Below are 23,873 nucleotides of genomic sequence, written 5' to 3' on the forward strand. Positions count from 1 at the left end.
ATAAATAAAATATAAAATTACAAACCTTACAGAATAAAATTTAATAACATTTGGACACACGTTTATTATTTATAGTTGATTATATTGTTAGTGTTTAACCAGGGTGCACAAACTTTATTTATTATTACTCTTCCACACGCTTTGTTCTGTACCGTATGCAAATTATATGCAAATTACCCCATCAACGTCATCAAAGGGGCGGAGCCTGGCTCTGACTCATATATAAAGCGGCCTGTGGCTCACAGCTCTAGTTTAGAACGAGTGACAGAATCAATGGAGGTTCATAGGTAGTGAACGAGGGTTCAATGTAGGTCTGTTTGGACACAGAAAGGCAGGCAGGGTCGTTTAATCTATTTTATTAATTAGACCAGAGACGGAATCAATTGGTTTAAAATGTTGTGCCATGTAACGCGGCCGGACTCGGTGGTGATGGAGGTGGAAGTCGATGCGAAGGCGAATGGAGAGGACTGTCTGATCAAGGTGAGCTCTTCACACCTTTTGTTTGCTGTTTGTCAGCTTATACACACGTTATACCATCTTAAAATGATTAAAATATGTGCAGTGTGTCATTATGCTGTGTTATAATGTCAGTGTGATGTTCACAGCGTGTTTTATTGTCCTCAAGAGCACCAAAACATCAGAGAGTTTGGGCATTGTTGACATCATGGCATGGTTGGAACCCAAACCTGAGTACAAATCATGCATGTTTTTAATGCTTAGTATGATGTGTTTTCATGCCTGGAAGCCATTCACCACACAGTACATAATGCAATTAAATGACATTGGCATTCATGATCCACAGCTTGCTAAACCTACAAACACTGGGTTCCTCATGGTTCTTTACAGATGGATCCACCCCTACATGTAAAAAGGTTTTTGATTCTTGCTCCTAAAGCTGCTTTAAACCTCGAGTTGACTTTAAAATAGCTTTCTTAAGACATGTTACTTATTAAAATGTGGGTTACTGCATACACTTCTCAAGAGTGTTTGAGAAATGGGTTTTTCAAGGGTTCTTTGAGTAGTCGAAGCTCTAGAAAGAACATTTCTGATTCATAAGATGTTCTTGTTCTTTGCTCTTTAAATTGATTTCTATAGGTGGTCATTATTACTAAGATCTTTAAAGTTTTGTTTTACTAATGATACCACACATTCAAAACATAAACCAGGGTTCTTCAGTGGTTCTTTAAGGAGCTATGCCTGTTCCGGCATCAACATGCCCGTGTGCACAAAGCAAAGTCCATAAAGATATTTGGGATGAGACGGAACGTCTACTATGAGTGTGTGCACCTAATTATTTTAGCAAGCCATTACAGAAGAATGTAAACGCGTATGGATTCAGAATGGGTTGTCCGACATGCTCCTAGTCTGGTGTCCGATGACTTTTGACCGTTTAGTTCATTCGACTTGTTATTCTCGCAGGTTTGTCGAAAGCTGGGCATCATCGAGGTGGATTACTTTGGGCTTCAGTTCTCCGGCAGCAAAGGAGAGAACCTTTGGCTGAACCTGAGGAACCGAATCTCGCAGCAGGTGGATAACGTGACCCCCTGCAGGCTCCGACTGAGGGTCAAGTTCTTCGTGGAGCCCCATCTGATCCTGCAGGAGCAAACCAGGTAGGTTCATCACAGTCTTCTCCGAGAGTAAACCATGGGCATCACGTCCAGAACTAGTTGTGATGAGGGGGCAGGGTAAAAGGGGGGTGTGGATCTGATTAGTAACGGGTATCTGCTATAAAATTAGAAACGTACTCGCCGTGTCCTGGTGTAACCCTGTGCCGCAGCACCTCGATGGAAAGGTCACACCAGAACAGTTTGCAGGCTTCCGCCCTCAGGTTCCTGTATTAGCCCGGATTTAAAATTAGTTTCTTATTTTTAGATTTGATTTAATGTTCGCCCCCCCCCCCCCCGCCACTGACGTTTGGGTTTGAATCGGAGCTGTGCTATCAGCCGGCCGGTAACTAAACAGATTTGATTGGCTGTCTGTGCGGGGATGGATTAGTGCCCAGTCCAGGGTGTTTCTGTCTTGCTACCCTGACCAGGATGATGAAAAATGAAATTCAGATGGCGTCAAACGTAGCATAGATGAGCTAGATCGTTTTATGTGCATCAGATCTTATTAATGGTGGGATTTAAAGGGTTTGGTGTTTGTTAGAGTTTAATCCGTGAACCTATGCTGGTATGAATGCCACATTTCATGTAGATCTGCTCTCTTTTGTTCTTCTGTGAAACGAACATCAGAACGTGCGGTTGTTGCCATGTCAAGCGGAAGTACATGCGGTGGCAGAAAGAGAACGTAAACCCCCTCCACCCCCCGTGTCCTCTGATCAGGTCTCGAATCTTGCAGATCCGCTTCATGTTTATTTGATGAAATATTCACATCCTGGAGGATCTCGCCGTAGGTCTCTACTCTTGATCTTTGGCGTGTTCGACTCCCTGCAGCGCAGCAACAGAGCTCTGCTTTTCGGGAGGGAGGGGGGGGGGGTGGAATGTCCTGTAGTAACCTCGCTCGCTCGCTCAGGGTAACTATAGGTCATTGTGCAGCGATGTGCAGAGCGCTGGAGGAGGAGGCGCATGGAAATGCGATCCGAACCTCCTCCCTTCGCCTTTTATTCTCCTCCGCCGTCAGCCGCTCGCACTTCGCTATGAGCTTCTGTTGCTCTTTGGCATTGTTTGGCTATTTTAATCCTATTATTATTATTATTATTATGTTTATTATTAATTCTACAGTTTGGCTTAGAAATCCTTATTTGTAAAATCTGACATTTGACCAACATTAAAACAAACCTTCACCCAAATTAATATAAGTCATTGTCTTGTATGTGTAATACAAGACCAATAACACAAACATAGCACGATTCCTGCTGCAGATATCACAATTAACCTGTAAAATCAGCTTATTGTATATTTGTAATTTTTTTGGCTACTCCCGTATATGTTTAGGGGTTGCCTCAGTGGATCTGGTCCACATACCAGTCTTGACGCAACACTACTGTGTATTTTTCGGGCTTGGGACCTGTACTGAAAGCGAACTAACAAGTGCACCCTCCCTCTCTTAGACATCAGCCGGTCACATCCATCCAGACGTCCGACCGCCTGATAGTATTAATTTCCCAGCTCTTTTTGTAACGTTTTTAGATTAATACATTGTTTTAAATTGCTTATTTACATTTAAATCAATGCCATTTACTTAATGCTGTGTTTAGAGGGGCTGGAATCTATCAGGTGGAAGTTCTGGTCCGTCACGAGATTTTGGCTAAGAGATCGGAGGACGTGTTGATGTGTTCTGATGCCGCACTCCTATAAATGATCCGACCGCTTCTGTTCACCTGCACAAGGTGGCTTTGTATGGAGATCCGTATCGCGCACAGAGAGCCGTGTAGAGTGTAGAATTGACAGCTTGGTACAGTGTGATTACCTTGTTCTGGTGCAGTAGAAATGGCCTGCATGAGTAATTCTACTGTGACTACTTTTGAACGTAAGAAAGTTCCTCCTGCAAAGGCTCAGACTTCTGGAAATGTTCCTGATGCTGAAACTTTAAATTGTGTAAAAATCTTACACTGAAGATGTTTATTTAATTTTGGAAGATATTAAGCCTCACTAGCAGCTCCAGAGAATTTTATGGTGCACGTTTGAACTTTCCCATTTGTGCACATCGTGATCGTGAACGTTCTCCAACACCCAGAGGTCTTAAAATACTACAGAACCCAAGCTTAGACACGCCGTCCTTCAGGTGGTCAGACGGCCAGACGTGGAGCACTTATTAAACATCGTCTGGGCTGTAATTAGCTCCGAGCTGTGGGACTGTTCCCATCTCCACCCTCGGCGTTGCTGAATATAACATCACTGCAATACGACCGGATCCAGATTGAGATGAATCTGAGATCTATCAGGATGGTTCATTTCTGTCCCACGTCCTCGATCAGCACCCGGTATCTTTAATAAAGAGCGGAACCACGCGGTGATCCAGCACAGAGAGGAAGTGATGTATTCTGTCAGAATACAGATCGTTTCCTGTGTGTGGTCGGGGGTTTCTGATTCTGCTCCTGCTGGACGGCAGTGAAAGAACCTCATTGTCCAGGCTCAGACAGGACCGCCGAGCCCCGGGGGAGTGGGGGGGTGCACAGCTGAGACTCGCGTTTTAATGATATTCGTGCTCTCTTCTTTGCCCTACTTCTCTCGGGCTGGAGGGCGTTGCGTCAACCACAAACAGCAGAAGAGCGATGATTAGATCAGAGCTGAGTCAGCGTTCGTGTCGGAGCAGTTTCAGTAAAATGAAACGGGCGTGTAATTAAAAAGTACTGAAGTTAGAACTGTAGGACGTGGAAATGAACATCACGCCTCATTTTTTAGGTTTGTTTTTGATCGGGCTTTATTTTGTGGGCATGTTTGAACAAGTTTCGAGGTTAATATTTTAGCTTTGAGTGTTTTTGGTTCTGTTGTTGTCCCAATTGTAGTCATATCCAATTACCTGACAGTGTTTCACCTCCACTTTTGCCCGAGGAGAGCCGTGGCTAACGCAATCCTCCTCCGACAAGTGCTCAGTAACCGACCTGGGTTTGAATGGAGACCCGTATCGTGCACAGAGAGCCATGAGACACCATTGCTGCAAGTATGACCCCTACTGGCTGATTAATTATGAGGAACGAGCCGATCGTTGTGCATTTACACGCCCAAACCCCAACGGAAAAGAGGTTTCTAAATTCCTTGTATTAATTGATCCCAGTAAAAAAAATAATGTAACTGTGCACAAAGTTTGGACGGTCATCTTACAGCTTTAAGTGTTTTTGGTCCTTAAATGCTGCGAGCAAAATCATTATTGATTTGTTATGAATATAAAAACTGTTTCCTAAGGTCATGTTGTCCCAAATTTAGTCATATCCAATTACCTGAATGTATTTTACCTCCACTCCTGTTTGAAGAGAGCCGTGACTAACACACGCCCCCTCCGACACTTAACAGTAAACGACTGCTTCTGTTCTCCTGTGTGAGGTGGGTTCATGTGGAGATCTGTATCGCGCACAGAGAGTTCATCATTGTGCATATAGGCGCCCGAACCCCAACAGAGAGGAGGTTTTTTATTCCTTGTTTTTGTACGACAGATTCATTGTATTAATTGTTCCAAGTTTAAAAAATAAGGTAACTTATCAGGTCTGGTCCTGCTTGCTATCGAATCTGATTGGAACTTCCCTTATGATTCATTTTCCTGCATGATTAAAAATGCGTACAGACTTGAATCGACTCTGGGGAAATTCCTGATTTGGTGTCTTTGCAGACGAAATAGAGATAAAAGGGAACGCGATGGACGTTGTTGTATCGTCGTGCCATGGCGTCGGTACAGCGTGTGAGGCCGCTGCATCCGTATGGTCTGTTGTGAGCAGATGTGTGGATTCTATATCGGGCTGAAGGAAAGCACACAGCATGTGGTGTTATCAACCTTTCACCAGCCTTCCATCCCCCCTTTCACTTACTCGCCTTTACACTCGCTTAATCAGCCTGCGCTGAGACGTCAGGAATTATCTGTGCTTACGTAAGGGTCAATACGCGCTGCACGGAAGCACGGAACCACGTCCGTTCATTAATGACTCCTGGTCTGAAAATAGATCCACTGTTTGGTTTTTTACGCTTGAGTCAGCAGAAATATTAACTTAACCCAGAGCTAAAAACCATACGCTCACCCAGCAACTGCTCGACCACCATTTGGCGTTATCCAGTACAGCTGCTGGTTTGTTTTGGGGGTGGGGAGACATGAGCACAATGTATTTGGAGCTGGGCTTTCTATCTCTGCGATCCAACGAGAAGACGTCCAGTGAAAGTCTTTGCAGTAATTGGCTATGATATGCACCAAGGATTTGTAAAACTTGAGCCGTTTCACTTTATAATAACTTGAAATAGGCTTACTGTTTGATTCTGTACCTTTTTGTGTTTTTTCCTCATGTTTAGTACCAGAGTAAACACACACTAAACGACCTGATGGTCGTAAAACTGGTAAACAACTACATGTACCTGGAACTGGAATGGAAACCCTTACACAAAACAATACAAGAACTTCCCTGCAGCTTTAAAAATAATAATGAAAGTATAAAATTGACTCAAAAAATAAAGATAATAAATAATAAACTTAATAACGACATGCCGTTATGGTCAGCAGAGCCATGTGAGCTTCAGCTTCAGAGTTATGACTGTCGGAGGTCTTATTTTATGTTTATGCAGGACCAAGTGGACGTCCAGCTATGCTTCGAACCCACAACCTGTGTGCTGCATGTGAGATAACTATAGCATTGCTGGTGCTCCAGTTAAACACTGGGACGTGACCCATTTGGATCAAAACAAAGATCAGCTTATAAAACTGAAATATGAGAATTGTCTAACTTTCCTGCCATGAATAACCACTGTGTAAAACATCTAAATAAATAAATACAATTTGTTCCACTCAAAGTCTGGAGAAACTCAACTCATGTCTTACCAAACTCTTGAGATAAGATCTGACTCCACAGATCTAATTTGTATTGTTTTAAATGCTTTAAAACATCAGCATCTATAAAAATACGTTTTGTTTAGTTTGCACGGTTACAATTCAGATCAGGAACATTTTTAGCTGGTTTTAGTCATTAATTCTGGCTCGGTGGGTAGCACTGATTCCCAGGTGGAGCGGTCTAGGTCCTGACTGTGTGGAGTTTGCATGTTCTCCACATGTCTGTGTGGGTTTCCTCCAGGAGCTCCGGTTTCCTCCCACAGTCCAAAGACGTGCAAATGAGGTGAACTGGAGGTAGAAAATTGTCCATGACTGTGTTGTGAACTGATGAATTTTGTGTAAGCAGTAACTCCCCGTCCTGTCGTGAATGTAAACAGTAAAACATGACGTTAAAATCATAATTAATAAATCATTAATTCACACGCACACACACACAAGTTAATAACGCTGGAGTTAGCTCGTCTCCTAAAGCTGTTGACGCACACTTCCACGTTCACCTACATGCAAATCACCTGCAGTCTGCTCCAAGTATGCAAAACGCCTCTGCGTCGCTTTAGCTCGGTGTTCTGGCTGATGGACGGGGTTATTATGTGTCAGAACAGTTTGGTAAACAGGGTTTTAAAGCCTACAGTTCCTCACCCACCTTTTAATCTGGATAATGATAATCAGGGCTTTAACAGTCCTTTAATCTGCCCTTATTAGCTTAGCTACTTACAGAGCTGCACACCACGTCCTGCCCGGGGTAGAATACAGTGTACGGTGACTCCAGCATTAACCAAAATAAAGGTGCACCACATCTGTACGGTGTTAGAACCTGTGACCTGTAGTAACCTCCGCCGCGCTCGTTCTCCCGGTTCAGGCGTGCTGCTGAGCGGGGAGCGGTGGGGGGTTGATGAGGAAACGTTTCGTTAATATCGGCTTGAAGGCGGCACAAATTCATTCCTGTTTTTCGTGCACCCACCGGTGGCATCATGGGAATGTAAATGATGTGTGAGGTTTTTATTCTAAAGCGCTGAAGTGCTACATGAATAAAGATTATCAGTATTATAATGTTTACAAGCTCAGGAGGAGAGATTAATGTTATAAATGTGAAATATAAGCAATGTAAGTACAACTTTAAAAATATAGGTTATTTAGAAGAGAGGGGAGAATGATTCAAGCTTTGAAGGAAACTTACTAGCCGATAATAAAGTTCAAATAAACTTCAAATAAATTAATTAAATCAAGTCATTAAAGCACAGAAACCATAATAAACACTGTTAAAATACCACCAAAGAGAATTCTAGTGTTTATTGCACATGAGAGTTACTCGTGGCTTGGTGGGTAGCACTGTTGTCCCACAGTGAAATGGTCCTGGGTTTGATTCCCAGGTGGTGTGTGGAGTTTGCATGTTCTCCCCATGCCTGTGTGGGTTTCCTCTCACAATCTACGAGGTGACGAGGTTTGACGTTAAACCTAAACTGATTAATCATGGGTAACTTGTCCTGTAACTAGTCCTGTCTTGAATCTAACCTAGGCGGAAAATATGACTTATGGAACTATTTATTTATTTATTTATTTGGAGGTTAAATTAATAAATCGGGGCGGCACGGTGGCTCAGTGGGTGGCACTGTCGCCTCACAGCAAGAAGCTCCTGGGTTCGACCCCCAGGTGGGGCGGTCTGGGTCCTTTCTGTGTGGGGTTTGCATGTTCTCCCCGTGTCTGTGTGAGATACAAGATTGTCCATAACTGACTGTTTGATATTAAACTTGATCTGATGAATCTTGTGTAAGCAGTATTTACCTGATAAGTAAATTAATAAATAATGACCATAAATATTATAAAGTAGATGATATGAATGTACCCGTAGATGCTGGTATAGCACGGAAGACAAAGCAAATACTTCTACTGAACACTTTTCTTATTAAATGCAAATAACTGAAGCTGAAAATAAAGGAAAAAAATGAAGAGCTGCTCTGCTTTAATGTAGCTAAAAATCCATAAATAAAGAATAAAAACAGACATTAAAATAATCGGTACTTTTGTCTTGTTCACTTTGATACGAAGCCTGATGATGATTTGTGTGTGATTAAGAATGCTTTTTGTTTCATGTTGAATAGTAATTTTTCCATCTGTGTGTGTGTGTGTGTGGTGTTTGTGTCTCTCTTTGTGTAAATGAGCGCTAAATGTGTGTGTGGGTGGGTGGAAGCAGAAGCAGCAGCAGCAGCAGCAGGGTTTACTATAGGTCGTTGACTGATAGTAACCCTGCCTGTGCGTCCCGGGTTTGTCTGGTTTGACGCGCTCTGAAGGCGCTTTTGTTTTGAGCTGAGGCGGCGAGCGCTCCCATTGGCTCACTTGTCGTTTTGCTCCAAAGTAAACCTTGTTGTGCACTGGTGATTTACACGGCTGTGGTGATTTACAGTGAACTGGGTTAATATCAGACGTGTGGATTTACTGTGTGTGTGTGTTTGACTAGTTAAACGGTGTAGGAATCCTCACCCTCGTTGTCTTTCCTCCCCCATTTATTTGCATACGAAACGGGTCTCCAGCTGCCGGGGACGTGGGACCAACACAAGGTGGCCTGTCGGTTCTGGATGTCTGGTCAGGAGACCCGAATCAGGACTGCTCGTCTAATCAAACGCTCAGAACTCGAGAAATCCTTGAGGAACCAAAATAAAAAGCCAATACTGACTGATGGTGGTTAATTATAGGCATATGTATTCAACCAGGGGGCCGTGACCCACTAGGGGGGCATCAGTGAGCCCAGTGGGGGCCTGAGGTTGCATTTTATAGACTGACGGTATAAAATAAGCTAGTATGCATACTGTAGCTCTCTGGTCATGGCATAGAAATATATTTTTTACTACCTATAGCCTACGTTGGGTCTTTGAGCCAGGATTCGAACCCACAAGCTTTGTGCTACTGAGTGATTTCCCAAAGCTTTAGTCATTAGACTACCTCTGTCCCTAAGAATGGCATCAGATTGGACGCTTTGAACTGGCATAATAAGAGAAAACCGCAAAAACAAGCAGATTTAAATTAAATGCGACTAAAATCGTAGCTTGTGGCCGCTGGTGACCCCTAACTCGCAGTAAGCCAGCACCGTTTCTGCCGTCAGGAAGACGTTTTCGGCAAACGGACCTCCAGAAAACAATAGTTAGTCCTGATTCCGCTCCCGTCCGTGTTTATTAGGGTCCGTCGGTCGCGTCCTTTTGTAGGTTTGTAGGTTTATTGTGGCGCAGTAATAAACAGTGAGTGAGCACTTACTGGTTCTCTTCAGGTTCCTGTACGTACCAGTATGTACCAGTTACGTGAAGCAAACGGTGCCAACTGTTCTGTACAGCTGCCCGAGATAACAATGTGATTAGCCTGATAAAGCCGGCGATGCTCGTTCGGTGTTGTTTAATTGCAGCCGGTGACCGACAGTAACCCCTCGCAGTCGTATCCGTCATCGTTTCTGCTCTCGGGACGGCGTGGTTTTAACCAGCGTGGTCAACGCTAAGATCACTTATTTAAATATTCTTAAATATTAAATATTAAACCCAAATAAATAAATCAATTTAAGAACATTGGGACGCTCTGAGACGTTGGAATCGAACATCACAGACTAAATAATAATGTATAGTTTTAAAAACCCATTTATTTCAATTTTTTATACTAAATAAAAATGTATAAACGAAGGTTAGAGGAAAGAACAAAGCAGCGTCCACATTACTGACCACACCAGCGCTGCTCATTATATTATCAAATGGTGGCCGGTGACCGACAGTAACCCCTCGCTCGCTCGCCGCCTCCCGCCGTCAGCCGTGATTGTTTCAGCTCTCAGGACGACAAACACGACACGAGCGTCTCCCGATTTAGCTCTTATTTATTTATAAATCCCAGATTTAAAGGTATTGGTATGAACGTTTATAAAGCAGACGAATCCCGTCGAGTGTGGGATTAGCAGGACGGAACGAGCAGCGCCGGCTCGGTCGCGTGCTTCGCCTCGGGTTACAGCCCGTGACCGATAGTAACCCCGCGCCGTGTAGGCCGCCATTGTTTGAAATGTCTCGCGCTGAGCTGAGCAACACGGTGAGCTCCAAACCACGGTGAAACCGGAGGAGCTAAACGTCCTGACGATTTGTTTTAATCTTTTCTATACCAGAGGCTTCCGATTAGCACCACAGGCCGAAGAAATCCTGTTAGTGTGTAGTTCATATGACAAATGCAGCCATAAATGACAATGAAAATGTTAAGCATGTCATCGGTGGCACAAATGTGAGCTGAACACCATGCACGTTAAATCCAAATAAGATCAAATGTAAATAAATAAATAAATAAATAAATAACATGACTAAATTAATAGTCCAGCGTAGAATTTAGAAATGAAAATTATTGTGTAGAATACAGATTGCTTATGAGTTCTAGTGTATTGCCTGTTGGTCTGGGACCCTGTCCAGCACCCAGTAGTCCAGGCAGTGATGTATATGCTTCATTTCAGACCAGAATGACTGAATAAATTGTGAACACAGAGACTGGTATTACAACTCGGATTTCCATCGATGATCCACCTGGTTTGGAATAACGACACGTGCAGACCTGCCAACATGTACGCATTTTGCGTAACGGGCACGCATTTTGACCTCCTAGTACGCTTGTACGATTCCATGTACTAAAGTACGCATATCGTTCGATCTCGCATTTCGCCAGTTTCAGTCAAGTCGTCACCAGGTTGTCACTAAAGTTGATTCCGCCGCTGAGCCACAGAGATCTGTGCGTAAGCGGAGTGCTTTCATCCAATCGGAGCGCTTCATTTTCACCCAACCGCCCTGCCCCGCCCCGCCCCGCCTCGCGCTTCAGTCTGAGACCCGCCACTGACTGCAGTATGAATGGGATTTCTCACAACGCGAATCATGCATCAAACAAAAAGAGCCAACCGGCTTGCTGCTTGTGCCGAGAGCGGAGGGGGGTCAGCGTGCTAGTGGCGAACCCCCCTCGCTGTGGAGTTGTGCACAGGCGCAGTAGTCATAACAAGCTACAAACCGTTCATGAGGTTTTTATCAGATTTTATCAATGATGTAAAATATGTTGTTCAAATGGTAATCCCCTTTCGCCCGTTGAGCCGATCACATTGAAAAGGTAAAATGAAGATGATGAGCTAGCCCAATATTAACCCGATGGTATTGTTAACCACTCGTCAAGGTTACAAGGTTCATCTATTCAATGTGTTGCAATTGTAACCATCACGTTTCCCTGTTCTCTTACAATTTTAATATTTTTATTTATTTATTTATTTATTTACAAAGAATGTCTTCAGTTTACTTTCATTTCTGAGAAAATTCTCAGGTGGAATGAGTTTCCATGGGCTATACCTCTTGTACTATAGTTTATTTTCAATGCAATGTCTGGTGTGTGGTGTGGTTGCAGTAACTGTCCAAAAGTAATGATTTACAAAGTATATGCTTATGGAGTAACTAAGGAAAGCAAAGCATTGGGCTACATTTCAATGTTGCTTACACACAGCCCATGTGAAGCAACAAGCAGAAAGCAGAAAGCAGAAACAGTATAAAGAAGGAACTGTGTTCTACAGTTAATCTGTTGTTGTTATAATGACCGCAACACTGTTGTAAAGCTGTTTTGATAATAAAACTTGAGTGAGATCTAAGTGGTGGGCGGGCGGCGGTGGACTGGACTTTTTTTTTCAAGGTCGGCAGGTCTGCACGTGACCGAACCTGCGGCTCTCGCTCAGGTTCTCATCTCGGGTTGCAGCCTGTGACCGATAGTAACCCCCTCACACCCTCCCCGCTGCAGCCATTGTTGGAAAAACTTTTGGTTTCAGATTCGAAAAACAAGCACGTCGTACCAAGTACAGAGAAGAATCTGGGATTATGGGTGTGATGGAAACCACACGTCTGGCAAAATCACACACGTCTGACTGTTGGTACTTAACTGGAACATCATAAAACCAAATCAGATGAGGTGAAGTTGGCGTTCTGCGATTATTATTATTATTATTATTATTGCGATAGAGCGGCCCTGTGACCGACAGTAACCTCACCCGCCTTTGTTTCTGTTCTCAGGTAGCTTCATCACGTGGTTTCGCCGCGGGGAAGTTAGCGCTTACTCACACGCCTTTGTCTGGCTGTTTATTGTTCCGCGCCCGTGTCAGCGGCGTGTGATCTCCGCTTTGTTTTCGTCCCGGCCCTCTGTCGTCCCGTCCCCATTATTCGGCGCGTTTCCTTTTTCGGCCAGGGTCAATATTTATCCAGACGCGGCTCTCGCAGATGCACGGTGAACTGATGCTCGTTTTTGTGTTTATTTTTAAATGAAAGTAGGTGCGAGTCTGAAGCCTGGGAGAGGACGGACGTAGGGGCGATCCCCTGGGGTGCTGAGGTTCGGATGTTGTGTTCACAGAATTAAAGAGGTGGTCACATGATCTAAAGAGACGTGAGCTCATTAGCGACCGAGCCAAGTGTCTCGGGTTCCAAAATAATGGGCGAGAAGACTTGGCTGGAAATGGGCATTCCAGTTCATCTTGGAGGTGATCAGTGGCCTGACCCCAACCCAACTGGAATTCCTTCGAATTAGACCGGCTTTACCATATTTGGTCTTATTCTAAATATATGGTATTAAACTCCGGTCTTGATTGTTACTCTCATGTTCCAGTCGGCGCCCGCGCTGCGAGCTGGCGCTATCTGCTTCGTGTCTGCTTTAAAGCTTTCAGCCCGATAGTAACGTCTTATCACACGGCAGTGACCTGGCGGGGTCATGAATAGAGGGCAGAACGGCAGCCTGTCTGCTTCAGATTCCACTGTTCCACCAGATAAAGATACAGCACGAAGGTTAAAGTGTATAGAGAAGCGTGTGTAGGGTCGTGGGACACGTGTCTGTTCAACTTTGTCCCACAGAGCAACGTCTTCAACATTTCAGGCATCAGGAACGATGAATGTTTCACCCTGGTGGTGCAAAACTTTCTCAACTTCTGTTTTCGTACCAGCGATATTAGGATTGTGGTTTGTGGAGGAGCTGGTTCCTCTAATCTGAAATACTGAAGCGTGTACGCAATCCGCCAGGCTTCTCAAAGTTCATATGCTCAAAATATTGGAGGAACTCTAGTGGTCCGATAACCCACGTTTTTGTCCATGGTTTTTACAGCCACCCAGGAAACACATCAAAACACGTCAAACTCATCAAAACAAAACACAAAACTTACTTTACTTAAGTAATAATAATGCAGGTAATCTGGTCCCACTGTGGCTTACAAGGTTTAACGTAAAGCCTCCACAAGGGGGTGTTCGTGTACAAGTTAAAATGTAATTATTAGCAAATCTGTGACCCTTTTTTTTTTGGCTTGTGATAAACCCTGTCATGAATAGAACGTTGTTTATTGACCTCATACTGGAAGGAAGGGTCTTCCCTAAACTGTTTAGAAGTAGTGTCCGCATACTTTTGTTCCTTTCCATGTGCAGCATTCAGCGGATGCTTTTATTTAAGGTGACTGAATACAATTTGAGCAATTGAAGGTCGAGAGCCTTGCTCAAGGGTCCAACTGTGGCAACCTGGTGGTGGTGGGGCTTGAACCTGCAACCTTATGATTACTACCACATGCATTTTCTCCCCATGTTTCTAACTGCATCTGTATTGTAATGCCAGACTTGTTGGTTCAGTCTGGGGGCCAAACGTGACCCTGTACTGCCCCCCCCCCCCCCCCCCCAGAAAACTCATACTCAAACTGTCATAATAGAACGTTGTTTATTGACCTCATACTAGAAGAAGGAAGGGTCTTCCCTAAACTGTTGAACAAACATACACCTATTAATAACTAAAAGGTCTGGAAATGATAATTAGAAGTAGTGTCTGCATACTTTTGTTTATTTTAACCAAAGATTGAATACACTTAGAGCAATTGAATGTTAACAGCCTTGCTCAGGGGTCCAACAGTGGCAACCTGGTGGTGGTGGGGCTTGAACCTGCGACCCCGTGGGCTCTGATTCCGTCCGGCTCTCGGGGTCTCCCTATAATCGTATGTGTGTGTTCCCTTCTCACCAGGCACCTGTTCTTCATGCACGTGAAGGAGGACCTGCACCGCGGGCACCTGCGCATGTGCTCCGAACAGGCCGAGGAGCTGAGCGCCCTGCTGGCGCAGGCGGAGTTCGGCGACTACAACCAGAACACGGCCAAGTACTGGTACACGGAGCTGTGCGGCACGGACCCCGACCAGGACACGGTCAACAGGTACGGCTGATTCGCAGATGCTACTCTCGAATTCGTGTGCTTCAGCCGTGCAGGAACAGTTTAGGGAAGGCCCATTCATGTTGACTGTTTCCCAAAGCAAGATCTCCTGACCCCAACCCCACTCAGCAGCTCTGGAATGAACTGTAACACTAATTGAGTGACTGGGCACAAATTCCCATACACATCCACGCTTAAGTCCTGTGGAAACCTTCTCAGAAGACCAGCTGCTGTTTTAGCCGAAAGGTCACATTAAATAGGATGTCCGACAAGCTCATTGTCAGCTTTTGACGAGCACTTGAAGACAGCACAAGTGTAGAACAGGAATTACAACAAACGCATATCGGTAGACGGGATAGTTTGACTTCCCGTTCCTCGGCTCCTCTAGGGGAACTGAAAATTCACGTAGATGCCAAATCTAAATACTTCAGTACTAACAACTCACAGGAACGGCAATCTCAGAAATACACAGATTAGGCATAACATTATGACCACCTTCCTAATATTGTGTTGTGCTGTGATGCACTGTGTATTCTGATGCCTTTCTATCACAACCAGCATGAACTTCTTCAGCAATTTGAGCTACAGGAGCTCGTCTGTTGGCCTTCACTCCCCACGTGCATCACTGAGCCTTGGCCGCCCATGATCCTGTCGCCGGTTTACCTCTTCTGATACATAATGACCACTGCAGACTGGGAGCACCCCACAAGAGCTGCAGTTTTGGACTGCTTCTAACAACAACTTTGAGGATAAAATGTTCACTTGCTGCCTAATATATCCCCCCCACTAACAGGTGCTGTGATGAAGAGATAATCAGTGTTATTCACTTCACCTGTCAGTGGTTCAGTGGTCATAATGTTATGCCTGGTCAGTGTATACGACCAAGCCAAAATGAATGTGGTATAAAATATAGAGCGTTTAAAGAACAACATAAGAACAGCACTTGACGAGGATTCTGTGAATATAAGCATGGTGTAAGCATGGCATAAAATAAACAAATAAATAAATAAATCGTAGGTCGTCGCAGTCTCTGGATACTGTCCTTTATGTGTGACTGGATAATTGGAACACGTTCAGTTTTGCTCTGAAGTTTCACAAACACACGGGCATTAAAGTTTGTTAAGATAAGATTAGACTTTATTGATCCGCTTGGGGAAATTGACTTGTTCCAGCAGTATGAGACTTGTGTGTGTTTTTTTTCTGATAAGATACAGACTTACAGCTGAACTTAACTCCTATAATGTCAATTAACTTCGTACCATGGGTGCCAAAATCTTCTGTGGTTACGTTACGGTACAAAAAAAACAGAAAGTGGGCAGCACTTGGTTCCCTAAGTCCTGTTGGGTTTGGAACACGACCGTGGGCGAGATGGTGCCGGTTCCTCCTGTACAACATCAGGAAGATTCGACCATTTCTCTCCAGGGAAGCTACTCAGATTCTGGTCCAATCACTTGTAATCTCACGGTTCGACTACTGCAACCCCCTCCTGGCAGGAGCTCCCATATCCACTATTAAACCCTTACAGCTCATTCAGAATGCAGCTGCCCGTCTGGTTTTTAACCAGCCCAAACACTGCCACATCACCCCACTGCTGCCACATCATCACCCCACTGCTGCCTCATCACCCCACTGCTGCGTTCTCTTCACTGGCTTTCTGTAGCTGCACGCATTCAGTTTAAAACACTGATGCTCGCCTACAAAGCCAAAAATGGAGCAGCCCCAAGCTACCTTCGTGGTCTAATCAAACCCGCTCTGTACCGCGCAACCTCCGAGCCACTAGTCTCGCTCGACTTGATCCTCCACCCAGGACTAAAGTTAGACAGGCATCAAGGCTCTTCTCTGTTCTAGCACCCAAATGGTGGAATGAACTTCATCTGTCTGTCTGAACATCTGAGTCTTTTGCTGTCTTTAAAAAAACGATTAAAAACCTTCATCACCTCTTTACTAAGTACTTAAGCTGACTTAACTTTTTTTTCCATTTCCAAAAAAAAAACAAAAAAAAACACCACTTTGGTTCTAACAGGTTTCAGCAGATTTGTGTTCTTCGACTGTTGTTTACTAAAACTTGAGAAATGAAATGTTCACTATGGAAGCACTTCTGTAAGTCGCTCTGGATAAGAGCGTCTGCTAAATGCAAAAAAATGTAAATGTAATGTAAATGTGGGCGAACCTTCCGCACAAGTGAATGTCAACGTTTCACTTCAGCTCTAGATATTTGTAAATATTTGGAGACTAGGAAGCGATCCTAACTTCCCTTTTCCTGCTAGCGCTTATGAGAAGTGAGAATCCGCAATTGTGCCTCATCAAACTAGAAATTCTGCCCCTTTCTGGGGTGGTTGCAGGGGCCGTACGTTCGAGTCCGTACCGCCGATCGAGGTGGCGTATTGAGTGGTGGAAGGATACGCAGGGGGTAGCGTCTCTGCCGAGGCTGAATCCTGTTTGAACGGTGGCTGTTGGGGACGAGCCAAACAAAGCAAGTGTGTTTGTGTGGGGTCGGAGGTCATGTCCATCCAAACACCGCTCTGTTTAGCGGCTTTGCCACCGTGCCAGCTCTCAAACAAGCGGGCGGCGGCGTTTAGGTACACACAAACCTCCCAGTTTTACCACAGTGATGCCACATCGCTCGTATTTTTGGGTGTTTGAAAGGTTTTTTTTGTGCCCGTTCTATTCCTTTATGTCCATTCTCCTATCGCAATGCTCTTACTGTGTGTACCACCCTGAACTGGCCAAGTAGGGCATGCAGATACCAGCTGAGTCTCACAAAGCGCCGTATAGCGTATAGAGACTCCAGGCACTCACTAGACTCGAGAGCAGGGGTCAGGATTGTACAGTGGACCTCTCGACCGTCCTTCCCTAGGCATGACCAGTTAATAGCACCGCTAGGATTCAAGCTCGAGATCGCTGTGGTCGTAGGCTGGCACATGAGACCGCCTCGCCACCCGAGTGCCCGTTTGAAAGGAATTAAATAAATAATAATAATGATAATAATCACCATATTCTCACGAGGCCGCGTCTCTCTCCTGTGTCCCCGCAGCATCGTCGACCGTCACAAGGCCTTGAAGGGGCTGAGCCAGGGCACGGTGGAGTACCAGGCGCTGCAGCTGGTGGCGTCTCTGGAGCATTACGGCGTGGAGTGGCACTGGGCGCGGGACGCCGAGGGCCTGAGGCTGGCGATAGGCGTGGGGCCCGACGGCATCGCCATCTGCCGGGACGACTTCAGCATCGTCAGCAGGTACGGGAACGCCACGCACGGAAACGTCGCCGCGTTTATTTGTTCATCCCGTCGAGAAAACGAATCGTGTAGGAATGTGTGTAATGAAAGTCACGCTGTCTGGACACGTCTGGTCAGATATTCCACGTTCTGTTGACCTTCCGAGTGGAAAATAGATTAACGCACCTACAGGAATGTCGAATTTGGCAAGATCTGAATCAAACATTAACTAGACCTGTTTATCTGCTTAACCTTAATCCATCCAAAAAATGTTACACCAGTCCACAGAAATCCTAATAAATGACCGGACACAGTTTAGTAGATGTCACTGGTCACCTGTACAGCGATGGCCTGTGGATAAATATGTAGGGCGGTCCTCCAAGGATTCATGTGTGTTTGTACTTGTACTTAAACCAATATTATGTAAACAAACGGTTTAAATTCAGGTCCAGACCAGAGACTCAGATGTTTTCTAGCTTTGTTTTGATGGATTTTGGATCTCGTGACCTGATTTAAGAGCTTTATGACTTTACAAGTCGAACAAAACAGTCGTAACGTTGCGTAACGCTCCTCATAAGCTCCGGCGTCGTGTTCCAAATAAATAAACTTGATATAACGTTATATAATCCCAGCATCTTTTATTGTGTGAGGGTTTGAAGTTCAGTGTGTGAGATGTGTAAACACGCTGTGCTCATTATTACACTCGCATCCATCAGGATTATTAGTCCACGTGAACCACAAAGCCACTGTTGGACCCTTGAGCAAGGCCCTTAACCCGCTTCGCTTCAGGGATGACGTACACAACAGAGAAATGATTCAGTCGTGATTTGTTTCTAGTGTGCCAATTAAGATGCCAGTGTGAATACAGAGACTCAAACTGGCATATTAGAAGTACCTTGTTGATGTTGGCAGAAGTCGCATGTATTACTCAGCATAATGTGAGCTCCATCACCAGGATGACCTTCACTGACCTGATCTAATGATGGTTTATTATTTATTTTTTTGTCTCTGTAGGATTTCTTACCCGTTAATCCAGATCGCCACCCAGTCGGGGAAGAGCGTGTACCTGACCGTGATGAAGGAGAGTAACGACAGTGTGGTGCAGTTCTTTAAGCTGATCAGTAACAGAGCGGCGAGCGGACTGTACCGGGCCATTACCGAAACGCACGCTTTCTACAGGTGAGTTAAACGACATACGTACACGGAAATAACAGCAGCTATTTCTATATGATGAGCGTTTTAAACTAATCTGCACCCCTCAAGACATCGATGTAAAGAGAGACTAACAATTAAACACATACTGATAGACTGCAAAACACTAAACTCGAGACAATGAAAACGAGACACTAAATGTGCTTAAATCTACAACACCAGGGAAAATAATAAATTTTTTAACATATTAAAATCTAAAACATCTTTTATAATTCGTTTTAAATGATACAAAGTGAAGAAGCAACTTGACTACCGCCGTATAAATGACCCCAGTGTGTCGGTACGGCGCTAAAACTAATCAACCCCTCAAGACCCCCTAAAGTTCCTTAGCTAATTTGTTTTAAGTACTAAAGCCCAAGTACTAAATTATATCTTTAGATTAATTGGCGTTTTCATCGTAAGGGGGTGTGTGTTGGGTCGGCTTTCTCAGATGCCCTCTGTCTCGTACCGTCTGTAGTGAACGACCATGATAGTTCGACCTCATAGCTTACTGTTGGTCGTCCACAAATTCATCCAGTAGCACCTTTTCTATTCTGGCCATCTCGTACACTCGCTCAGTGGTGATCATCTTCCACAGTGAGATTTTCAGCAGCTTTCTGGTGTCCAGGCTTTACATCCATCACTTGTGATGTTCCAAATAATCCCAAAAATATCTGATACGGTTGAGGTCCGGGTTCCTCCAGACCAAACCAGGTCTTTACGGACCTCACTGTGCAGTGTGTGTTGCTGAAATGCCTATACTCAATGATTAGGAAGTGTGTCTAAATACTTTTGGCTCACCCTGATCCGAACCCTCCTTTCAGATGCGACACGGTGACGAACGCGGTCATGATGCAGTACAGCCGCGACTTCAAGGGTCACCTGGCCTCGCTCTTCCTCAACGAGAACGTCGACCTGGGCAAGAAGTACGTCTTCGACATCCGCCGCACGTCCAAGGAGGTGTACGACCACGCCCGGCGCGCCCTCTACAACTCCGGGGTGGTGGACCTGATGTCCCGGCCCGGGGCTCGGTCCCCCTCGTCCTGCTCGAGCAGGGAGCCGGAGTGCGGCGGGTGCCAGCAGAGCCGGGCGCTGCAGGAGAAGCTGCAGAAGCTCCGGGAGGCGTTCCTGTGCATGGTGTGCTGCGAGGAGGAGATCGACGCCACCTTCTGCCCCTGCGGGCACACCGTGTGCTGCCAGAACTGTGCCACGCAGCTCCAGGTAAGACATGAACTCACTTGGACAACTATTTATTCACTGGTACCGTTATAGCGCCGCTTTATCCTGGTCAGGGTCACGGTGGGACGGTTGCCCGGATAGGTTACCGGTCTATCTCAGGGCACACACACACTTGGGCTAACTGAAGCTGCTAAGAACTGACCAGACTACGTGTCCTTGGACTGTGTGAGGAAACCGGAGCGTCCGGAGGAAACCCTTTGCCACAGAGAGAACATGCAAAATCCACACAGAAAGAACCCTGGCTGCCAGCTGGGGATTCAAACCTAGGCTCTTCTAGGTCACTGTTCCACCATGTCACCCACACTTGGTACCAGCGCACATTAACCAGCGATATTAACGTCGTGTGTTTTTGTCTTCGCAGTCGTGTCCAGTTTGCCGATCGGACGTGGAGCGCGTCCAGCACATCTACCTGCCCACCTGCTCCAGTCTGCTCAACCTGACCCTGGCTGGCAGTGCCAGTCCAGCACCCATCCACCGCTCCATGGCGACACATACCTGCACTAACGCCGTCTACTCCAGCAACGACAAGCTCTGCCAGGCGTGAACCCACCTGCTGATCGTCCGCCGCGTTTATTTTTTATTATTATTATTTATTCCGAGTCTCTGATCTGATCTGGTTTTAATCCACCAATGAAGAGACTTTTATCTTTATCATCTTACATGAAGCGTATCAGTTGATCTGAAACAACTTTTATTCTTTATTTTCGGTCTTTCTAAACCGCACTGATGCAATTTATTGTTTCTTATTGTATTTTAGACGTTTGTTTTGTTGCATTGTTCTCTTATTTAATTTTATTATTGTTATTATTATAGGACTTCCACTTGATTGTATTAATTTTTGCAGTGGAATCGAGTGCAGTATTTATTTTACGTGTCCAAACTGATGCTGAAGCTACTAACACTCCAGACCGATGAAATCAGCCCGACTAAAAGCCTTGATGTGAATTTTTATATTGATATCGGCGCCCGCTCCATTCCACCGACGTCCCCCGGAAGCTCAGCCGAGCCACGAAGGGATGAAGGTTTTAGAAGCGTAACGGATTTCTATAGATATAAATATATATTGATGTACAGCGTCACTTTACCCAGAAGTTTAAGGCTTTGAGACCTTAATTGTAGCAGTAACACAGTGTGTTGGTTATGCGTCCTTTCTTTGCACAGACTCTTGTCGATAAATAAATAAATGAAGAGGAATGTATTTTCTGTACGGCTGATTCGGGTCAGTACGAGGGATTATTTTTCCACTTTGTACACAGTAGGTTTTGTTTCTGTTTGTTTGAAGCAAAAACTACGATCTGTACATGTAGAATCTTTTTATATTTCTTTGAAGGAAGTGTGAATAAAGTTGTGAGTAAAATTAAAACGGACTCTTCGTGTTTATTCTTTCGTTGACTGGTGTGTATTATGCTGCCCAAACCAAGCTGTAACATCCCCGATCCAACAATGCCCCGGCATCTCAGACCAATTATTAAAGCGTACGCCATAGCAGTTTGGCGAAAAGAATGGGAAATGCAAGCGCATAGCGCCAACAAACTCTACAAGATCCACCATACCATAAAAAAACAGATACAGCTCATTATCCCCCAAAAAATGATGGGAGCAAAGTATCTACACAAGATGCCACACAGGACACACCAAACTCACCCATGCCTACTTGCTAAAAAGAGACCAGGCCCCTACTATAACCCCCTCTGTGGATCAACTTCTGTCAAACATGTCCTCTATTCATGCCTACGATGGCAAAAATATTTTAAAGTTTTGATTTAGAGAATTAAGTCAAAATATTATGGCCAAAGAGTGTACGACCATCGTAGGCTTGTCAGTTCAGAGAAGCACCGGTCTCAGTACCTGGATCGGCACACGAGCTGAGGGCAGCCTCCAATGTTACTGTGGTTATCCAATAAGCCGCGATTATTATTTTTGGGTGGTTGTTTGTATTGTAACTGGTGCTGATGTGCAGGAGATCGAGGATTTCTTTATTTGTGAAACTGATACGAGAGAATAACTTTACCACATCATGAACATCCCTCATTTTAACACAAGAAGCCGGCTATGGGCAGAATATTTCCACTTTAATCTCGAAATTGAAACTTATACGACTTTATTCTCAAAATCGAACTTAAAAAAAGATTTTTCTTTAAAGTGGCCCTAATACGCCGTCGTACATGCCAACAGATCAACATCATCAGAACAAAAACTACCATACGAACAGCTACAAGGAAATCTTCACCTGCTTAAATTCTTGGAAGCACTTGCACTTAAAACGCTGTATAACTCTACACCCCCATAGTTATACAATCACTAACCAGCATAAGCGGGTGGCACAATGGCTAAGCGGGTAGCACTGTCGCCTCACAGCAAGAAGGTCCTGGCTTAGATCCCCAGGTGGGGCGGTCCTACCTGTTTGGAGTTTGCATGTTCTCCTAATGTCTGCATGGGTTTACTCTGAGTGCTCCAGTTTCCTCCCACAGTCCAAAAACATGCAGGTGAGGTGAATTGGAGATATTAAATTAACCAGGCCCCCACTTGCCCCCTCTGTGGATTAACTTCTGTCAATCACGTACTCTATTCATGCCAACAGATCAACATCAGGACAAAATACTAGCATACAAACAGCTACAAGGGGATTTTCAACTCAGTACCTCCCCAAAATCTGCTTAAATTATTGGAAGCACTTGCATTTAACACCATAGGTGCGAGATGGTGGCTCGGAGCAAGAAGGTCCTGGGTTCGATCCCCAGGTGGGGCAGTCTGGGTCCTTTCTGTGTGAAGTTTGCACGTTCTCCTCGTGTCTGTGTGGGTCTCCTCCCACAGTCCAAAGACGTGCAAGTGAGGTGAATTAAATACGCTAAATTGTCCACGACTGTGTGAACTGATGAATCTTGTGTAATGAGTAACTACCGTTTCTGTCTTTAATGTAACCAAAGTGTAAAATCCTACTAAACAAACAAACAAACCAGCATAAGCTGAAGGTAAGAGAGCAAATCGACCCACGACTTTGATGTTAAAAGATTGAATCTATTAGCTAACCATGATTACAGCCATAACAGCTAACATGGCGTTAAGAATTAGACAAACATGCAGCCATTCGTTTTAGCACTGTAGAACTTTAACCTGGAGTTAAATGATTTACAAACGTTAAAAATAAGAGTTTGTTTATTAATTTTGTGGAGCCCCAAAAGACTTTCCTCCAGGCTCTTATCTAAAGTCTTCACTGGATTAAACATTACAGTAAGATCAGCGTTATGTAAAATTACCTTCACCTACAAGGTGTTTAACAGCATATGGAACATGATTATACTGTCAACAGTCAATCGAGCTTTATATCGTCGTGTTTATGTGCGTACGTATAAATATAAGCTCATTTAGTGCAGCACGCTGTAAATATTTGTATTTTATTCAGCTGATCTGCTGCTGGGTGAAGCTTAAAGTTTATTTTCAGGTCTTTGGCGCCCCCTGCTGATTTAATGCATCAATACAGTCCAAAACTGACCGCTTTTAAATTTATTGCATATTTATATATAAGTAAAAACTAATAAACGCACTTTTCTGTATACATTTTATTTTAATC

General features: G+C 44.5%; 1 protein-coding gene across 1 annotated transcript; it reads left to right on the forward strand.

The window, feature by feature from the left end:
• Window positions 1–288: 288 nt before the first annotated feature.
• mylipa (myosin regulatory light chain interacting protein a) lies at window positions 289–21,665 on the forward strand. Its single transcript, XM_062989404.1, has 7 exons — window positions 289–480; window positions 1,420–1,610; window positions 14,479–14,664; window positions 17,696–17,893; window positions 18,887–19,051; window positions 19,888–20,284; window positions 20,664–21,665. The coding sequence occupies exons 1-7, from the start codon at window positions 394–396 to the stop codon at window positions 20,844–20,846; spliced, it is 1,407 nt and encodes a 468-aa protein (XP_062845474.1). The 5' UTR covers window positions 289–393; the 3' UTR covers window positions 20,847–21,665.
• Window positions 21,666–23,873: the final 2,208 nt, after the last annotated feature.

This window comes from Trichomycterus rosablanca, chromosome 2 (assembly GCF_030014385.1).
Source record: "Trichomycterus rosablanca isolate fTriRos1 chromosome 2, fTriRos1.hap1, whole genome shotgun sequence".
NCBI lineage: Eukaryota > Metazoa > Chordata > Actinopteri > Siluriformes > Trichomycteridae > Trichomycterus > Trichomycterus rosablanca.